The sequence below is a fragment of the Bos taurus genome, chromosome 4 (genome assembly GCF_002263795.3).
Source record: "Bos taurus isolate L1 Dominette 01449 registration number 42190680 breed Hereford chromosome 4, ARS-UCD2.0, whole genome shotgun sequence".
Taxonomy (NCBI): Eukaryota; Metazoa; Chordata; class Mammalia; order Artiodactyla; family Bovidae; genus Bos; species Bos taurus.
Window position 1 is genome coordinate 116,729,917 of NC_037331.1, and position 20,262 is coordinate 116,750,178.

Below are 20,262 nucleotides of genomic sequence, written 5' to 3' on the forward strand. Positions count from 1 at the left end.
ATATCCTAGGGTATCATAATCGAACAAACTAATTTTCAGTAATAAGCAAGGCTACTTCTTTCTGATCTCCTACCCTGTCGTCTGTGCTTCGAAAATTCTATAAACCCAGGACAGGTGAATTCATTAGACCTTTAAACCTGCTAAAGTTATTTCCCTTAGTGCCATCCATCCATCTGTAGTCCATCCATCTTGTTTGTTTTTTCAAATGCGTGTATTGAGTGCTGATGCTGTGTTAGATACAGAAGTCATGGTTTTTCAATTATTGAATCAGTATCACAGTATGTCAGGGTTGGGGAAATTCTCCAACTTTTCATCATGTACTATAATAATTTTTATAACCAACAAGCTATAAGCTACTAAGATTCTTCAGAATAGTTTTAGCTTTTTATTTTGAAGTAATTTTAGATGAACGAAAGTTGTAAAAATAGTACAGAGTTCTCCTCTATGCCTCACTCCCCTTCTCCTGCTGTTAATGTATCAGTGTTTCATACCTATGGTGTTATTATCAGGAACAGAATATTAACGCTGGTACAAGGTTATTCACTCAATGGCAGACCTCATTTGCCCTTGACCAGCTTTTCCATCAATGTTTTTTTCCCTGTATCAGAATCCCATGTTCTTGCAGGTAGCAATTCCCCTCAGCCCCCTCCAGGCTGTGGCATGTCCTCCGTCTTCCCTTCCCTTTTGTGGGAAGAAAGGTCACTTTTGAAAATCACCGGTCAGCTGTTTGGCTGAGCGCCTCCATCTGGGTTTGTCTGAAGTTTATTCATGATTGGAGAGAGGCGATGCATTCTTAGCAAAGATGCTTTTACCGACCCACCCCAGTTGGTTCCCAACAGCGGCCCTCCTGCCGTGTGTGGAGCCAGTAGGAGAAGGGTCTGAGCTCAGCAGCAGAGGGGAGCTTTGTCCTCTGGTGTAAGAACTGGAAGGACGCTGAGGTGGGAGGTCGGCCTTCAGAGCACATGCTCTTCTGCAGGTAGGGGCAGGGCTGCTTTATCAAATGTGGTCAGGGGCAGGGGGCGGGGCTCGAGGGACGGGGCTCTAGGGGCGGGGCTCTCACTCCAGATCGCAGTGCCCAACTCAGCGTCTTTGCACAGGGCCTACAGGTGCCGTCATCTTGAATCACAGAGATGTGTGCCGCATCTCTGCACACGCTCCTGAGGCGGGGTGGCGGAGCAGCGATTTCACACCCGAAACTGGTGGTCTGAAGGGCCAGGGGCGAGGCCTCTGCATCTGGTCCCCTGTGAGCAAATGGAATTACATGAAGCACAAGGGGGGGAAAGGTTAGATTTCTTTTTTTACCCAGATTCTATGTTTATTCCCTGGGAATTGATAATGGGTTTTGCCAGTGATGGGCTTCCCCTGATAGCTCAGCTGGTAAAGAATCGGCCTGCAAGACAGGAGACCCCGGTTTGATTCCTGGGTTGGGAAGATCCTCTGGAGAGGGGATAGGCTACCCACTCCAGTATTCTTGGGCTTCCTTGGTGGCTCAGCTGGTAGAGAATCCACCTGCAATGCAGGAGACCTGGGTTCGATCCCTGGGTTGGGAAGATCCCGTGGAGAAAGGAAAGGCTACCCACTCCAGTATTCTGGCCTGGAGAATTCCATGAGGTATATAGTCCATGGGGTGGCAAAGAGTCGGACACAATGGAGCGACTTTCACTTGCGCCAGTTGACAATACCATATATATGATGTTTTGTTTTTCTCAGTGCATCTTGCTGGGCGGTCCTGATGTTGACATGTTTTACTTCTGGTGATGCTGACCTTGATCTTTGGTTAAGTTGCTGTCTGCCAGGTTTCTCCTTGGGAAGTTGCTATCTTCTCCTTTGGGGTGATAAATATCTTGCAGGAGATACTTTGAGACTATGCAAATCATTTCTCTTTAGACTTTCCCTGCTAACTTTAGCATCCATCATGAATCTTGTCTGCAGCAGTCATCTCTCTGCTGTTCCCCCAAGGGGGATGCTCTTTCCTTCTTCTGCATTTATTGATTGGAATTCTGTTATGAGGAAGAGCTGCTCTACCCTCCCCCACCTAGTTATGTACTTGATTCTTTATATTAGTAAGGCTCATGAATATTTATTCTCTGGGTCAAGTCAATATTATTGTTCATGATTCTGTTGCTCAGATTATTCCACCTTTGGCCATGCGAGCTTTAGCTTCTGCCTTCTGTTAGCAAGCTCTATCTTTTTTGAGTTTTTCCTTACTTTCTGATCCATGAGATGTTCCAGACTCATCCTGCATTTTTGCTGTTCTAGCCTGTTTGTGGTTTCTTCTCCTGGGAGCCCTATTCTTTTTTAATTGGAAGATGGTGCTCAGAGACCAGGATGCGGGTGCAGGGTGGGCTCGTTTTCTCCTGGGTGTCACTGGGTCTAAGCTTGTCCATGAACAGAGCAAGGGCATGTAGCTATGTATACCAACCAGTAGATACACAATATCTGGATTTTGGATCTCTGTGTGTGTGTGTGTGTGTGTGTGTGTGTGTGTAGGTGAGAAATGATATCAGTGTAGTTTCAGTTTATATTTCTCTAATTTTGAATGCGTTTGAGTCCTTTTTAATACATTTTTCTGTATTTTTGTGAATTATCTTTTCCTGTTTTTTTCTTGTGTTTCTTTTTGTTTGTTCTTTTATAACCTTGATAGTTTGGAGTTCTTTATCTAATAGTGATATTACCCATTCATTTGTTATGAATATTTTCTCCCAGTTTGCCAGTTATCTTTTGTTTGTGGTTTTTGTCATGCAGAACAGGTGCTGTTATGTAAATTTACCTCACTTTTCACTGCTGGGTTTTGAGTCAGCCTTAGAGAGCCTTTCCCTACAGCATGTTAGAGAGGAAAACATGTTTATGGAAATGCTTTGAAATGTTAAAGCGTGCAGAGGCAGAGTTGGTTACAAGTCGTCTGGAAGCTGGAACGGTAAGGCCCTCCTGCCTGGGTCCCACCTCGCGGCGACCACTGTTGTCATTGGCTTAGCTTAGCTCCTCAGCACCCACCTTCAGGCTTCCGCGGTTTCTCCAGACCCGTCTCCTCAATGCCTGAACCCCGGGGGCTTTACAGACTATCCTCCTCCCTTAACACTGTTTAGTCTGCAGTGTACTCTGTTTCGTCCTTACAGTGCTGTTGAGCGTTTATTAATATTTTAGAATTTTCTACTGATTGAAGCTCTGAATCAGCACATTCTTGCCCATCTCACTCACCTCCCTTCCCTTCTTGCTTCATCTTGGTTCAAGCAGCTCCTAAAACCCAGCATCTGTCTTTTCCTAAGACCGCTCAACCGTGGTCTCTGTAGACGAATGGGCACCTTCACAGCTGTGTCTTCTGCACAAAAAGCACTATAGTCCAGTGACAGGTGCTCCTCTGCAGAGCCTGGCATGTGCGGCAGACGCGTCTGAAAGAAAGTCGAACTCCAGTCTTCCCTACATGAGTACACAGTGGTAGCAACAAAATACACTGAAATAGTTAATATTTATAAAAGTGTTAGGTTTTTTCCTTTTATTACTGTGACTTATTCACTAGGACCTTTATTTAAATACATATAATTTTTTTTAAGTGTGGCATTTTGCATATCAATAAATTAAGAATGAAAAATGTGATGCTTAAAAGAAAAAAAAATCCTCCTCCTGTGCTTGCCCCCCTTCTCTCCTCAGGTCTCTGTCCCTCTCTTCCTCCCTCCCTCCTTCGCCACTTCTTTCTTCCCCTACCCCACCCTTCTTGTGTATCAGCACAAACTAAAGGGTGGACTCTGTCCTGAGGCTGCTGTTTGGGAAGGTCAGAATGAGCCAGCTCAGGGGGAAAGCCAAAGATGGAGATGGAAGTTGTGGGGAGTTATCCCTGCAGAGCTGCACACTTCTGTTTTTAATTTTGACTATTAGGGATATTTTAGAAATTGGTCTACACACCTCTCTGCATGTTCTCTCTTGATGAGTATTTACTATGGAAGGTAAGCAATGACCAGCCTATTTCAGTTTCATGTAAGATATATATATATATATATATATATATATATCTGAAGAAATCTGGTGGAGGCTGAATGAGATGTTTTAATTGAATAACACAAGCTCTGAAAATGATGTGGTGGAAGAAACATGAGTGAGCTACAGGTGGAAGATAATATTACATCATCTTAACTTCTTATTTCCCACCTTTTTCTTTGGTTTTTTCTTTCAGGGACCCTCAGAGCCTGGATCCACCGGAAGTCAGCAACGCAAAACTTCAGTATGCGGGATGGGGCCCCAAGGGTCAGCAGCTGGTAAGCACGTTGCTTTCAGTGACCAAGTGTCTGCGTTGATGAAGTTAATGTTTTACAGACTGAATGTATCTCACTAGACTCAGAATCTGTGTCTGTGTGAATTATGTTTTGGAAAAATACCCCAGGACATCTGCATGTGTAAATGGCCATCTCTTTTGCTAGAGAACTCTGTTGAAATTGGAAGAGCATATGCCTTGGTTCTGGTACCTGCTTTCCTTAAAGCAGTCCCCGACTGGGCCACGTGTGTTGACTGTGGACTTAACCGTGAATCTGAGATGGACCTCATCAGAGGACAGCCGATGGGAATGGTCAGAATGGTGGAGTCACGAAATGCTCTTTGGTTCTGCTCATGGAACTCTGGTTCTTTCCTTGGGAGGGTTTCATGAGAAAAGTAGATTTGCAGTAGCTGTGGACCTGGGCTCCCAGCACGCAGCATCTGCAGAACGCCCAGAACTGTTGGGGCCATCTCTGCTTTACGCCAGAAAGCTCCATGGATTCCCACTCACATTGGCAAAACTAAGACATTTCGAGATACCCAATGGCCAAGACAGTGTAGCAAAAAGGGTCTGAACAAGTAGTTAAAAGACATGGGTTCTAACCCTGGGAGTTCACGAACTAGATGCCAGGCTGCCTTCGGCTAGCCCAGCTCCTGCATGAAAGATCTGGGTGAGGTGAGCACTCGGGTTCATCCCTAGTGTTGCTTCTGTCTAAAACCAGGTGATACTCGTCAGTCCCGGTGACAAGGTCATGTCACCCCTTCTGGAAAGCGCCTGCAGCCTGAAGATCAGGTGGCATGGTGGCGGACCATTTTCTTCTACATCTTTGAGCCAATTAATAAAGCTGCCTTTTTAAAACTCTTCCTAAAATAGCGCAGAAAATGACCATGTTAAAAACCTTGGGGTGAGATTCTGTTGAACAGGCTGCCTACTGTCTTAGGAATTAAAATTTTCTTACTTTCCCCAACAGTACAAGTATTTTTTCTCGGTTGTGTGTTAATTCCATTGCCTCAAATTGATTTGAAGAAGCAGGAGGGTGTATGCCACCCGGCTGTGTTAGCTGCTGCCCGAGTGTTCCCTGTGCTGCACACTTACTGAGCGGAGGTTTCAAAAGGCACATTTAATGGCTCTAAACCAGTGACAAGAGGGCAGGAGGGAGCCACGAGCTGATTCGTAGAATGACACCCGTCCACCAGTCACAGCCAGGAGAGAAGAGTCGTCTTTGCTCAAAGCCGCTGATGCTTGTGCGAGGAAAAAAATCACAATTCCATAGGAGGTTGTAGAAGACTGAAGTGCTTAAGACTCAGGCCAGGTTGCACCGTGGTCAGGGCTGGGTTAGGTGATTATGGACGTTCTTACCTTCACCTCCTAAAGAGCAACCAGCGGCAGAACTAGGGTCCGCTTCTTTGAGAAAGCTCCTCTGCCCTCTGCCCACGTGGCCAGGCCCGCTCTGGGCACTCCAGTGTCACCACACAGACTCCTTTCACACACGAGTTCCTGCCCACACATCTCTCCCCGGGGGGTGGTCCTTGGTCTAAGCCCCGAGTGCTTTCCATCTGTGGATTCTGAGCATCTAGCTCCATGCCTGGCATGTGGGAAATAACTGTTGAGGTCAAAAGTGAATGCATGAATGGACAGAGGAATAATCAGCTGATATATTCTTGTGGTTCTCAACCACTTACATGTAAAATAATTGGATGGAGGCAAATAGCTAGCATCTATGTGTGAAAGAAAATCAAGTGTAGTCACTCTATCGTGTCTGACTCTTCTCGACCCCATGGACTGTAGCCCACCAGGCTTCTCTGTCCATGGGATTCTCCAAGCAAGAATAGTGGAGTGAGTTGCCATTTCCTCCTCTAGGGGATCTTCCCAACCCAGGGCTCGAACCTGGGTCTCCTGCATTGCAAACAGATTCTTTACCACTGAGCCACCAGGGAAGCACCATGCGTCTACACCTTCGTGTCTATTTAGGATGTGACTGACAGTGAAGGAAGTTCAGCTTCCTTTCTGCTTCAGGGAAATGAAGGTTCAGTCAAGTACGGTTGCTGCTACTTGGCCTTAGTACCAGGAGTACTCGTGTGCTCCTGGAATCTCAGACTTTAAACTTTTTTAACTTTGCTGTTTTTCTTGTACTGAGTCTAGAAGGCAATACCTCTCCGCGCTGAGAAAACATCCTATATGTTGGAGCAGGAGTCGGCAGCCTTTCCCTGGAAGGCACCAGTTCGTGAATGTTTAGGGGACCCAGTGCCCTCTTGGCTGTGCTCACCTGGGAAAGCCTGACCCCTGGGGCCAGGTGCTCCCAGTGGGTGCTCTTGGCAAAGACATTTCGAAACCCACAAGCAGGCCTTGCAAACACTCACAGATCCCTCATTGCTGTTTTATTTTTAAAAGTAAATATTGCTCCCCAAAGGAAATCGACTCTAATTATAATGAGTCAGAGTGAAATGAGTACTTATCCTCCGGGAGCAGAGAACACAGCTGCAGTTAAAGTTCAGCAAGGCCCTTCCGGGCACCGCCTCCTCCCCGTGTGGCCAGATCCCCACGATGCCTCTGGGCTGGGGACCCCCTGAACCACAGGACAGTGACCCGGGCCATCAGGAGGGGCTGAAAGGCATCTTCTCCAGCGCCTCCACATGGCCTTCAATTACTGGTTCTTGCCTTTAGAGTAAATTTCATTTGACCTTCAGATCGCATCATAGGAGGTGAGCATGGCCTGACCCCTCCCTGCACTGAGAGAGGACAGGGAGAAGCTTGACCTCGGGGAGGCGTCCATTCTGCCAGAAAGTCGCTGCTGAAGCGGTGCTGGCCTGTGGTCTTTGTTCTTCTGAGGGGTAACCGGGTGGTTCCCAGAACTCGGCATTATCTGCCGAAAGCCTTGAGATGGGAAAATGGATTTGGCTGGGTTAAGCGGGATTAAGTGGGAAAAGACGCTCAACGCTGAACAGCTGCCTCCCGGCTTCCTCTTCCTCCCATTCTTCTTTTTCAAATATTTGTTTAGGTTTGACAGAAAACAACAAAATTCTGTAAAGCCATTATCCTTCAATTAAAAAATAAATAAAATTCTAACATGCGTGTGTATTTCTTGTTTATCTGGCTGCGTCGAGTCTCAGTTGCAGCACGAGGGATCTTCTAGTGCAGCGCGCGGTTCTCTAGTCGCGGAAGCCCAGAGCAGGGGCATGCAAGCTCTGTTGCTCCATGGTACGTGGGATCGTGGTTCCCTGACCAGGGATCGAACCTGAGTCCCCTGCATTGCAAGGCAGATTCTTAACCACTGGACCACCAGGGAAGTCCCTCCTCCATCTTTTTCAGTCAGTCTATGTAGTGATTTACACTGAAACATAAACTATATCAGAATCTCTCTCCAAACTGTATCTTTCTCCATTTATCCTCTAGCAGATGAATGTCTGCCTAATGGAGAATCTCCATTTTCTTTGATCATTTCATGACGTCCTGCCCACCCCTCCCTGCATGTTCGTCTGTTTATGTGAGGTTTTGTCTCTGCTGATCTAGAATATGATTAAATTATCCTTTCATTTCCCTGCATGTCGTCTCTGCTAGAAACGTCTAACAAAATCACACAGACGTCGAGGGCAGCCACAGTGGCCTGCTTTGCACTTACGGCTGATGGCACAGTTGGGGTTCAGGCCTCTGAGGGCCCCACAGTGAGCTGCTTTGCACTTACGGCTGATGGCACACTCGGGGTTCAGGCCTCTGAGGGCCCCACAGTGAGCTGGCTTGAGAGCGCAGGGAACTTGGTGGGTTTGCTGCATAGCAGTGTTTTCTTTCAGAACCAAAAGACATGGAAACTTCTGTAACTGACTGCAGGGCAGCAGACCACATCAGTGATCCGGGGCCGGGGTCTGTGCGGGTCCACTCTGTGGCTCAGAGACCAAGAGCTGGGTCTCTCTTTGCGTGGCCTGCTCCCGTGATGGGGACAGGTGCACAGCTTTGAAAGGGATGCTGCGTCCATTTTCAGAACCGTGCAGTGAGGAGCAGGCAGAGGGGTGGTGAGGGGACCTGGGGTGGAGGGGCTAGTGCTGTCCTTGAGGAGCAGCTGGGGCTGGGATGTGATACCCCGGCAGCAGGAAACTAAGGTGTGCTCACAGCTCCGCGTCCCCACTCAGCAGAGGGTGTCGACTTAGCCATCACTTCCCAGGGCGTGAGGCTGTGGTCCTCATGACAGTGATTGTGGTCCGTGGGGTCGCAGAGTCGGACACGACCGAGCGCCTCACGCTTTCACTAGCTAGTTTTCGTGCTTCCCTGGTGGCTTGGAGGTAAAGAATCCGCCTGCAGTGCAGGAGATGCAGGAGACATGGGTTCGATCTGGGTTGTGAAGATCCCCTGGAGGAGGGTATGGCAACCCTGTCTGGTATTCTTGCTGGAGAATCCCACGGACAGAGGAGCCTGCCAGGCTACAGACCATGGGGTCACAAAGAGTCGGACATGACTGAGCAACTGAGCACAGAGCACCCCGTTTCCGACCACTCCACCCAGACTTGGTGTCCTGGCCGCAGCGGGAGCTGCAGGAGATGAGTAACTGCCCGGGCCTCTTGGACCCTCCAGTCTGGATAAAAATGACTCCCCTGGAACAAAGCCCTCCCAACGGGCCCATCGCCCCTCGGGTCTCTCCCTGCTCTCTGGCTGTGGTACTCATCAGACCATTGCAGCTCTCAGCACGGGCCCTGCTGAGACCCTGAAGTCCGGGCCTCCTCCTGGGGTGAACGCCATCACCTGCTGTCAGTGTTGAGCCCCTCCAGCCCCGCACGTCCATCAGGCTTCCCTCCCCGACTCCCAGCAGCCTTCCTTTGTGGACACGTGTGCACCCGTGTTGTCCTGGTTACCTCGTGGGGACCCCTTTGCAGAGCCCTGGGCCGCCCTCCACCTCAGTCGTGACTGTGCCTGTTAGCGGTGTAACAGCTGTGCGTCTGAAGTCCCTTCTAAGTAAACTAAGCCTTTAAAAAATCCACTTCTTAGGAGCCTTTCTGTCTCAGTGCTGTTTTCCTACCTACTTAACAACACTGCTTTATCAACAGAGGTTATTTTTCTTTCTAAAATGTCAACAGCCCCAAAAAAAGAAAGGAAAAGTGAGGGTCTTACCTCTCCCATTCATTGGCGCTGGCTCATGCCTCCTCCCGCAGGACGGCGTCTTGACACGTTTCTGAGAGTTAGTGAAGGGTTCAGGAAAATCCGAGCTGAAGGCATTTGCACTCACGCTGGATCATTCGAGTTTTCAGTTTAAAGAAAGTGGGTTTTTTAAAAACAACTCATTAACATTGTAAAAATTCATGCTACCAAAATGTCAGTAATTCAACAGGAGAGGCTCGAAGAAGAGATTGTTCTGATAAGCACGTGGTCGCATGGAATGAAGGGCAGAGAGATGAATGGAGATGAATGAAGAGCAGACTGAGGAGTGGAGCGCCCCTCGCAGGGGTGGGCACCTGCAGAGAGCTTAGCCGCCTCGGGGGGACCCTCAGCTCTCAGGGTGGCGGCCAGGTGCAGACAGAAGGGCCAGTGGCAGGGGCTCACCCTGCAGCTGAGAGCTCAGACCGTGGGCAGTGCGGGCAGGGAGCCCAGGACCCAACCCCAATTGGAACCTGGAAGCCCTGATCTAGCGTCACAACCACCTCATCCATCTCAGAATCTGAAGGTCCTCATCTTAGACCTCAGAAAGTTTTCTTCAGTTTGTTCTGGTTATCAAGGACCAGTCATAACAAAAACACTGGCGTCACAGGGTCTCGTTCAGACCTTGCTTCTGACACTTTAAAGCCGCGATCTGGATTAAAATGCTTAACCTCTCAAAGCCTCAGTTTTCCTTATCTGTAAAGTGGGGACAACAGTGTGTATCTTGTAGGGGTCACCATGTGGGTTAAGTTAATCCGTTTAAAGCACGTGGCGTGGAACCTCATGTGGAAAGTGTTCATTGAGTGACGGCTTTCCTGTTGCTGTGGTTATTAGGATTATTACTTGGCTTAACCAAAATGTAGAGAATGGGAAAAAAATAAGAATACCATCAGCTGAGGGTCTGGTCTGTGTGGGAAGGTGAGTGAGGCTGCATTTGATAGAATAGAGAGATGCCGGCTATAACCAAGAGTCCCGGTGCGTGGCTAAGGCTGTCTCTTCCCCGACACTTCTCCGACTCTTCTCGGGGAAGGGCTGCTGTTCACAAGACACGCCATCACCTCCCTCGGCCTTTGACTCCACCTAGGTTTTCAGATGTCTGTGTCTTTAGAGAAGACCATTCCCAGGGACGGTTCCCCTGCCCTGATGCCCCACTGGGTGATCCCTGGAGAGACAGAGAGGATACGTTCCTTACAGGAACCCCAGGCAGTGGTTCCCCAGCGTGTTCATCCTCTACCTGGAAGCTTGTTCATTTTGACCGTCATCTCCGCACCACCCCCACCCTCCAGCCCCTGGTGGCCACCTTTCTGCTCTCAGTTTCCATAAGTTCAGATTTCAGATCCCACAAGTGAGGTAACACGGTATTTGTCTGTCTGACTTGGGAAAGGCTAAGTGACTAGATGGACATGGAGGTGCCCACAATGCTATGGTGGAGATTGTTTTGCAGTAGAGAGGTGTGTCAGATCCACACACTGCACACTCGAGACTTGGACAGTTCGTGTGTCAGTTACCTCTCAGTAAAGCAGGGCCGAGGGAATTAAAAAAAAAAAAAACTTGAAAACTAAAAAGCGGATGAGACTTCCTGCCTCCTCCTTCCTTTGGTAAACCAAAGCCCCCGCCCTGGGACCTCCAGCTGGTTGACTGCTCCCTACCCTAACCGTACCCAGAAACTGAGCAGAAAGAGGGCAGCTCCCTCCCCAGGTCACAGCTCCCAAGGGGCATCATCCCCAGCTCACAGCCCCCAGGGGCATCACCCCCAGCTCACAGCCCCCGAGGGCATCATCCCCAGCTCACAGCCCCCAGGCGCATCACCCCCAGCTCACAGCCCCCGAGGGCATCATCCCCAGGTCACAGCCCCCAGGGGCATCACCCCCAGCTCACAGCCCCCGAGGGCATCACCCCCAGCTCACAGCCCCCGAGGGCATCACCCCCAGCTCACAGCCCCCGAGGGCATCACCCCCAGCTCACAGCCCCCGAGGGCATCATCCCCAGCTCACAGCCCCCAGGCGCATCACCCCCAGCTCACAGCCCCCGAGGGCATCATCCCCAGCTCACAGCCCCCAGGGGCATCACCCCCAGCTCACAGCCCCCGAGGGCATCATCCCCAGCTCACAGCCCCCGAGGGCATCATCCCCCAGCTCACAGCCCCCGAGGGCATCATCCCCAGCTCACAGCCCCCGAGGGCATCACTGCTCCCCCGGCTCTGGGAACCAAGGGGGCAGGGAGCGTCTGTCGACGTTGACAAGTCCCACGAGGGGAGAAAGACGGATCTTTCCAGCAAGCGGAGATTACTTAATGAAACTGTCGTAGATGTGGAGAGGACCAGGCCAGAGTGACATCCCATTAATAACTTATAAAAGCCTCTAATCAGTTTGGGTTAATTTGGTATTCATTGTAAAAACATTCATCATGGGCATTGAAGTCCATGACAGTAGCCAAGAAATTAATTCACAGGGAGGGAAATCGCCTGACGTGTCCTCAGATAATGGATGGAGCCAGTTTAGTGAGTGATTTACCAGCTCCACCAAGGGTACCCTTCAGATTTAACACAATATGTTATCACTTCACGGCTCTGAGGGACTCCGTCACTTTAATAGTCACTTGCACTCAAGTAAATAAGCTGTTTCCGGCAATTAACCCGAATGGATGGCGCCTAAGCAGAGCTCCCCAGTGGTCACCGTCGATGAAAAGAGATGGTTAGGAAGTGGCTCCCTGGCTTTTCCCTTTGACCGGCAGGGTCCCTGAACGCACGGGATTTCCGAACACAAAGGCGTGGTGTGTGGTATACCCCAGCAGTGGGATTGCTGGGTCGTGTGGCAGTTCAGTTCCTAGTTTGTAAGGACTCTCCATGCTGTCCTCCACCATGATTGTGTCAAGATGGTACTGATGACCTGTTCGCAGGGCAACGGGGAGAACAGACTTGTGGGCCCAGCGTGGGAGGGAGAGGCGGGGAAACGGAGGAAGTGGCATGGAACATACACGACCGCATGTAAAACAGAGACAAGTGGGGATTCTCTGTGTGACGCAGGGAGCTCAAACCGGTGCCCTGCGACAGCCTAGAGGGGTGGGGGTGGGGTGCGGTGGGAGCTGGGTCCAAGAGGGAGGGGACATACGTGTGCCTGTGGCTGCTTCATGTTGACCTATGGCGGAAACCAACACCATATTTAAAGCAATTATCCTCCAATTAAAAATTTAAAAAAAAAGAAAACATAAAGGCAACTTTGTTGCCGTAGGATTATAGAGAAAGTGAGGAGAGCAGTGTAATTAGTGTCTACTGAAAAAAAAATACACGCAACCTGAAAGTTGAGAGTTCTGCTTATTCAGGCCTGGGAGGCTGCGTCTCCAGTAGCCCCGATAGAATGCCTCCGAGGAGGGGGCATGGGGGGGCAGGGTAAATAGAAGTCTGTAATAAAGAGGGGGAGAGGCAGTCAGGATAGCAAAGATTATTGTTAATTAGGGAAAACCTGATATCTCAAATTAAGGAATGTAGCGCTCTTCTATGGAGAAGGCAATGGTACCCTATTCCAGTCCTCTTGCCTGGAGAATCCCATGGACGGAGAAGCCTGGTGGGCTACAGTCCATGGGGTCTCAAAGAGTCGGACATGAGCGACTTCACTTTCACTTTTCACTTTTATGCATTGGAGAAGGCAATGGCAACCCACTCCAGTGTTCTTGCCTGGAGAATCCCAGGGACGGGGGAGCCTGGTGGGCTGCCGTCTATGGGGTCGCACAGAGTCGGACACGACTGAAGCGACTTAGCAGCAGCAGCAGCAGTGCTCTTCTAAATGTGGGAAGTTGCAAGAGTCTGGGCTCAGCAAAATCATTTCTTTCATTTCACCTCACCTGTCTGGGGCCAGCATCCTGCTGCTTGATTTCATTGCACCCTTAGTTCCTCGGTCATCTTCGGGAGTGGTGACAGCTGACACCTGCGAATCCCAGGCTTTGTTCTCCTCCCTGTTGGGCACCCTCCCGGCACAGAAGTTTACGTTTGGAGGCTGGAAATCATTGATGGTTTTGTGACATCCTTGTTTACTGATAAGGCACGAAATACTACATTTCATATTAGTGAATTTATCATTCAGTGCAGATTTCCTTTTAACTTTAATCATGCTGTATGAAGGGGCAGCGCTCATAAGAGAAAATTCATTCCCAAACAATATGAAAATATATAGTAGAGTCATAAAGATGTTCCTGCCCTTTAGCAAAGAAAGTGAAAGTGAAAGTGGCTCAGTCGTGTCCAACTCTTTGTGACCCCATGGACTATACAGTCCATGAAATTCTCCAGGCCAGAATACTAGAGTGGGTAGCCTTTCCCTTCTCCAGGGTGTCTTCCCAACCCAGGGATTGAACCCGGGTCTCCCACATTGCAGGCAGATTCTTTACCAGCTGAACCACAAAGCCCCTTTAAAGAGACACCAAAAGCTGCATCACAAACAGGCATTCATAATGCTGTTATCTATAATGATAGCTTTAAAGGCTGGAAAATCAGTGTCAGTAGAAGAGCAATTTGGTGAGGTATGGTCCATTGACAGGAAGAGCAATTATACAGCCATCCAAAATAGTAGGTAGACTGTACAGGAACATGGGAAATACACCGTCTATTAAATAAGATTACGACTAAAAATACCCTGTTGGACATGTATATGGGGAAGGATAAATGTTTGAACCTGACCAGGCAATGGGCATTTTACCCACTTCCAAAAGTTTGATGGATAAGCCTCATTACATATTCATTAAAAATTGAAAAGAGAATGATTGTCAAATGCAAGGCTTAGGAATTCCATTCAGTAGATATGTGTTCCAGCCCAGGGGAAGTCCAGTGTGGTGCTCTTTGAGGGCACATGCGAGGATAAGCTGGCCCTCAGGACGACGGTGCCCCCTTCCCCTCTGGTTTCCAAGCACTGTGCACACGCCCTTTCTCCGGGGCTCGGCTGCAAACCCTCAGAAGAGATTGCCCAGAATTTACTTGTAAGCCAGAGCAGTTAAGAAGAAGGTGGATTTGGGGTTGAAAACCGGCCTGACCTAGTTGTGCACTTAGGTCTGTGGAGATAAACCATGTTCTCTTCCTCATCACAGCTTCCCTAATGCAATTGTGATGGAAGCAGTGTATTATTTTTTATGAAGAATCTAATTTCGAAGGGTGCCCACATCAGCCTTGGGAATATTAGGTTAGAGAAGTTCAGGATGATCTATCAAATAGAATTTAGAAGCAGGACCAGAGTTCTGCATTAAGAAAGAGTGCATTTAGTGATAGATTCCTCAGATAATGTAACAAGGCAGTTATAAATTAAAATAACCTTTTTAAACATTAGGATGTGAGGCTGGAGGGTATGGTTGCAGTTGCAGCCACAGGCAAACCCATCAGTCCCCATTATGCGCAGATCCGGCTCTGGACATTTGGAGATTCTTTTTCAGTGGCCTTGGGAGTGATCTACAGTATTTGTGCTGCTAAGAGTTCTCTTTAGTGTCCGTAATGGGCTTTTATAGGCTATTTTGTGGACATCTCCCACTTGGGTGGAAGGAACACCTCTTTATCATAATTCCTAAAATGTTTCACAATTGGAACATATCAAGGTAATGGTTCCATCTTCCCATCTCCATGGAATAACCATGACTTTTTCTTTCTCTAAACCACTGTGATATTGTCAGCCCCACTTAGCGTAGCAGTTAATCAGCCTCCTCCTTTCATTGCTCATCTGTTTCACTTTTGAGTAACTTTATTTCCCAGACCAAACATAAGCTGTTCAAGGACAGAGTGTTTTTCATCTCACTTTGATTTTCCCCGGCCCACGGCTGCAACCGAGCAGAGTCAGGTTGTCACCAAATACCTGGTAAATGAATGGGATCCAGAAGGGAAAGTAAAACTAAATGTCAGGAGTATGGGCGCGTGGTCCAGGATTCATGGAAATTAGAAAAGCTTTATGTTACAAACTAAAACAATTTAAGATTTAACAAGTTTGTTGCCTCATTACCTGAGTGGTTCAGACCGTGAGCAACACTTGGAAGGAATTCTGGATTTTTGAGTCCTATTTTTTTTCTTAAAATCGTTGTTATGCCATGTTGTTGTTGTTTAGTCCATAAATCATGTCCGACTCTTTGCGACCTGCTGGAATGTAGCCCGCCAGGCTCCTCTGTCCATGGAATACTCCAGGCAAGAATACTGGAGTGGGTTGTTACTTCCAGGGGGTCTTCCTGACCAGGGATTGAATCCACATCCCCTGCATTGGAAGGCAGGTTCTTTACTGTGGAGCCACCTGGGAAACTCCTAATAGGTTGTGATGCTATGAAAGATCTCAATACAAAGCAGTGAATTTCACTATTAAAATCAAGGTTAGGAAGGACAGGCCAGCCTGAGCGTCCTGGCCAACAGGTGGGAACCCGGTGGTTCTCCCCAGTCGCGTCGGATGACAGAAGCACCCCCTTCTCGTCCCACCAGGCGCAGGCGTCGTCCTTCCGTTCAGTGTCAGAGGGGACGTTGGGCCTCCGTGCCGCGAGTCCTCACTGGTCCTCTGGGTGCTGCGTCTGGGTTGGTGAACAACACAGAGAGGGCAGGGCACCAGGCAGAAAACAGCTCGCATGAAACAAGACGCCTCTAAGAATGTTCGGAGGCAATTTAGCAACATCTCTGTCAACCATGTGCAAATAATTGATTCTTCCCACCTTGTCTTCAAAATAGAGTTCCCAGGACTCCTCCTTTATAACATCATGTCAGCCCTTATTGATTATTGAAATCAACTATAAATTCTGGAAAGTGACAATACTTCATCTTTCTAAAGAACTTGTCTTGATACCAGTGTCTTCTTTCTGCCCTGTGACATAGTTATTCCCACAATCCGTGAGGTTTTGTTTCACTCATCTGACACCTAGGGGATGCAGGCACCTAGGGTATGCAGGCACCTCCTTAGGACAGAACAAAGATGCGAGTGAGCATAATTAATCCATGAGTCAGTTAAAAAAAAAAAACAGACTCAGTTCTATGTACTTTACACTGTGTTTATTTTGTGTATATCATGGCTAAAATCCATTTCAGTTCAGCTCTTTCCACTTATAAAGGACAATTAGCAAATTTGTGAATCGATTTTCCTATCTGTTCTTCAATTTGGAAACCTAATCATTTGTCTGAATGGTTTATTTTTACCACAATGGCTCCGATGGCCAGTAACAGCTGGAATTATGTTTCCACGTCCTCAGCTGGGCCTGATTTAATGAGTGTAGGTCACTCACGTTGATAAGCCAAGTCCAGGGTATACCTGAACTTGCCGTCTCCCTGACCCGGGTCTCACTGTGGCCCTTGCCCACGTGAGCCGTGCCTGCCGTGAACTGACCCAGACTCAGAACTTGGACCCAGACCTTCTGTGCTCCTCTTGCAGTAACTGCCCCTCAGTGAAGGGACCACGTCTCTTCCACTGCCCAGGTCAGGAACTTGGCCTCGCAGACTCCGCGGTCCCTCTCCCCCCTGCCCTGACCCATCCAGCAGCAGGTCCTGCGCCTCCTGCTTTTCTGATACCGTCGGACCCCGTCCTGTCCTCCGTGTTCCCACCACCACCGCCCACTGGGCCCTGTGAGAGCCGCTGGCGTGGCCGCCCAGCCCAAGTCTGCCCTGCTCCAGAACCTTCCGGAACGGAGGGGCTGTGTCGCCTCCCATGTCGATCCTGCCCCCGGCTGCATCGCTGGTAGGGGAAGCCCGACCCCGACCCCATAACCCTGCTGCCCCCGACGCTGGCCCCCCCACCCCCAGGCTGAGCATCTGCCCTGATGACGGCTCTGCAACTGCCCGGCCATCCCAGAGCCTCTCTGCTCTGCACCTGAGTCCCCAGCATCCAGGACAAAGGCCCGACCCGACCTTGTGTGCCCGTTAACGCCGCCTTCTGCCCTCAGGAAGCCTTCCCAGATCCGCAGCCGCAGCCTGCTGGGCTGGAGACCCTCCGCTCATCCTCCATCCCCCCTGCACTGCTGCCTCCCACACTCAGCAGCCGTGTGTCAGGATCCAGTCCACCGTAAGCTCCTGAAGAATGAGAGCCTTCTCCTGTTCCCCAGTGTGTGCCCAGCCTGAAATACAGACGTGAGAGTTCATAAACACGCATGAGTGTTCAAAGGCTAAATGAAGGACGGGATCCATTAAAGTGTTTTTTTAATTAAAGTGTAGCTGATTGATACCAGTGTGTTAGTTTCTGCTGTACAGTGTATGTATGGTATATAACACGTGTGTGTGTGTTTGTATGTGTGTATGCACTCAGTCATGCCCGACTCTTTGTGACCCCATGGACTGTAGCCAGGCTCCTCTGTCCGTGAGATTTCCCAGGCAATAATACTGGTTTGGGTTGCCATTTCCTACTCCAGGGGATCTTCCTGAGCCAGGGATCAAACCAGCATCTCTCAGGTCTCCTGCATTAGCAGGCAGGTTCTTTTCCACTCGTGTCACCTGGCGTCACCTGGGCAGCCGCACTTTCATATTCTTCTCCATGATGGCTTACCATAGGAGAGGGCTTCCCCGGTGGCTCAGGTGGTAAAGCATCTGCCTGCAATTTGGAAGACCTGGGTTCAGTCCCTGGGTCAGGAAGACCCTCTAGAGAAGGAAATGGCAACCCACTCCAGTATTCTTGCCTGGAGAATTCCATGGATGGAGAAGCCTGGTAGGCTACCGTCCATGGGGTCGCAAAGAGTAGGACACGACTGAGCGACCTTACTTTCACTTTTCTTTCTTTCACTGAATACAGCTCCCTGTGCTCTACAGTGGGTCCTTGTTCATCTGTTTACCATAGGGTAGTGTGTATGTGTTAATCCCAGAGTCCTAATTTATCTCTCCCTCGCCCTTTTCCCCTCTGGGAACCGTGAGTTTGTTTTCTGTGTCTGCGTCTATGTCATAAATAAGTTCATTTGTGATATTTTAGATCCCGTATAAGTGATATCAAATGATCTTTCTGATTTACTTCATTTAGTACGATAATCTCTTGTTGCATCCATGTTGCTGCAAATGGCATTATTCCATTCTTTCTTTTTATAGCTGAGTAATATTCCATTGTATATAGGTACTGCATCTTCTTTATCCATCATCTGTCAATGGACACTTAGGTTGCTTCCAGGTCTTGGCTATTGTGAGTAGTGGTGCTGTGAAAGTAGGGGTGCGTGTATCTTTTTGAATTATAGTTTTCACCTTTTCTGGATATATGCCCAGGAGTAGGATTGTTGGGTCACATGGTAACTCTATTTTTAGTTTCTTAGGAAACCTCCAGACTGTATTCCAGAGTGGCTTCCCCAATTTATAGTCCCACCTACAGGGTAGGAGGATTTCCTTTTCCCCACATCTTCTCTAGCATTTATTATTTGTAGACTTTTTGATGATGGCCATTCTGACTGTGAGATGGTACCTCATAGCAATTTTGATTTGCATTTCTCTGATAAATTAGCCATGTTGACCATCTCTTCATGTGCCTCTCAGCCATCTGTATGTCTTCTTTGGACAAATGTCTAAACCTATTTCTTGATTGGATTATTTGGTTTTTTGTTATTGGGTTGTATGAACTGTTTGTGTATTTGGAAAGTAAGTTCTTATTGGTTGCATCATTTGCAAATATTTTCTCCCCAGTCTGTGGGTTGTCTTTTGGTTTTTGTTTATGATTTCTTTTGTTTAGTCTTATTTGTTTATTTTTGCTAATTAAGGCATATTGTTTACCCAAGGTGAAAGTCAACCACCTTTTCTGGAGTGTGAGAGAATGTGAGAGTGAGAGAATGAAGTCATTCAGTCATGTCTGACTCTTCGAAGCCCCATGAACAGTCTGCCTATCCCAAGTAGCCCGCTAGGCTCCTCCATCCATGGGATTTTCCAGGCAAGAATACTGGAGTGGGTCGCCATTTCCTTCTCCAAGGGATCTTCCGGACCCAGGGATGGAACCCACTGCAGGCAGACTCTCCCACACTGCAGGCAGACTCTCCCACACTCCAGGCAGACTCTTTACCATCTGAGCCACCAGGGAACCCACCAGGGCCTTCCCAGTTCATGGAGTCGCAAAGAATCAGACACAACCTTTACTGATATAAGCATAAACCCAAGGTGCACTGTCCTATTTTTCTGTATTTTCACCTACTGCAGCTGGCCTTCTGTCTTAGGCCATTACTTGTGACACACTTCCCTTAAATCTTAACCTTTTCAGCCTCCAGATGAGTTATAGTTATCCCTGACATGAAGTTGAAGCTTGAACTCAGTGAAATTCCAGGAAGTTTCCAGATTAAAAAGAATTTTAATTGCATATACACATATTTATTTAATTAAACTAATTTTCTCCGTGGCCATACAAGCTCATATTTTTTTAAGTTCACTGAAAATGTGAACATTTAATGGAATTTCAGAATGTTTAATGGAATCTGAATCATTGAAATGTGCTCTGAAATCACTGCTCTCTATTAAATATTTCCTATGGATCTGATCACCCCAGGACAAGGTTCATGGTGGACTTGCTTAATGAATTCTGTCTTTTAAATTTCCTGTGTTACTGCCTTATGAGATTAACTGACTCCACAATCTTTCTGTCAAAAAACACAGAATAATAAAAGTGTAAATTCATCAGTCAGTGGAAAAGTAAACTCTCGTGTCTGGCTGATGAAGCGTAACAGAATGCCGCTGCAGCACATCTCGCTGTTCTGTGCCTCAGCCGTCACCCCACATCTCTGTTGACGTGCATCCGAACAGTAAATCAGTGTCATAACAAAGCAGCCTGTCGGGCAGCGAGCCGGGAGACCTGCCTTTCGCCTCCTGTGTTGTGAGGAAATGTGTCAGTGTTTTTGTGATTTCCCAGTTCAGAGTCTGTACATCCTTCCTTCCAACAACCCTAAAATTTTATTGGCCAAGAGTTCAACAGCTCACTACACATGTAGTGAAAACAAAGGGTATGGCGGTCAGT

General features: G+C 48.3%; 1 protein-coding gene across 5 annotated transcripts in view; it reads left to right on the forward strand.

Annotated features, from left to right (window-relative positions):
• Nucleotides 1-20,262, forward strand: part of DPP6 (dipeptidyl peptidase like 6) — a 1,065,758-nt gene that overhangs the window by 896,056 nt on the left and 149,440 nt on the right. For all 5 annotated transcript variants that reach the window (XM_024990441.2, XM_024990444.2, NM_174040.2 and 2 more), the window contains 1 exon segment: nt 4,169-4,250. In XM_024990441.2, coding sequence (XP_024846209.1) covers nt 4,169-4,250 — 82 coding nt within the window.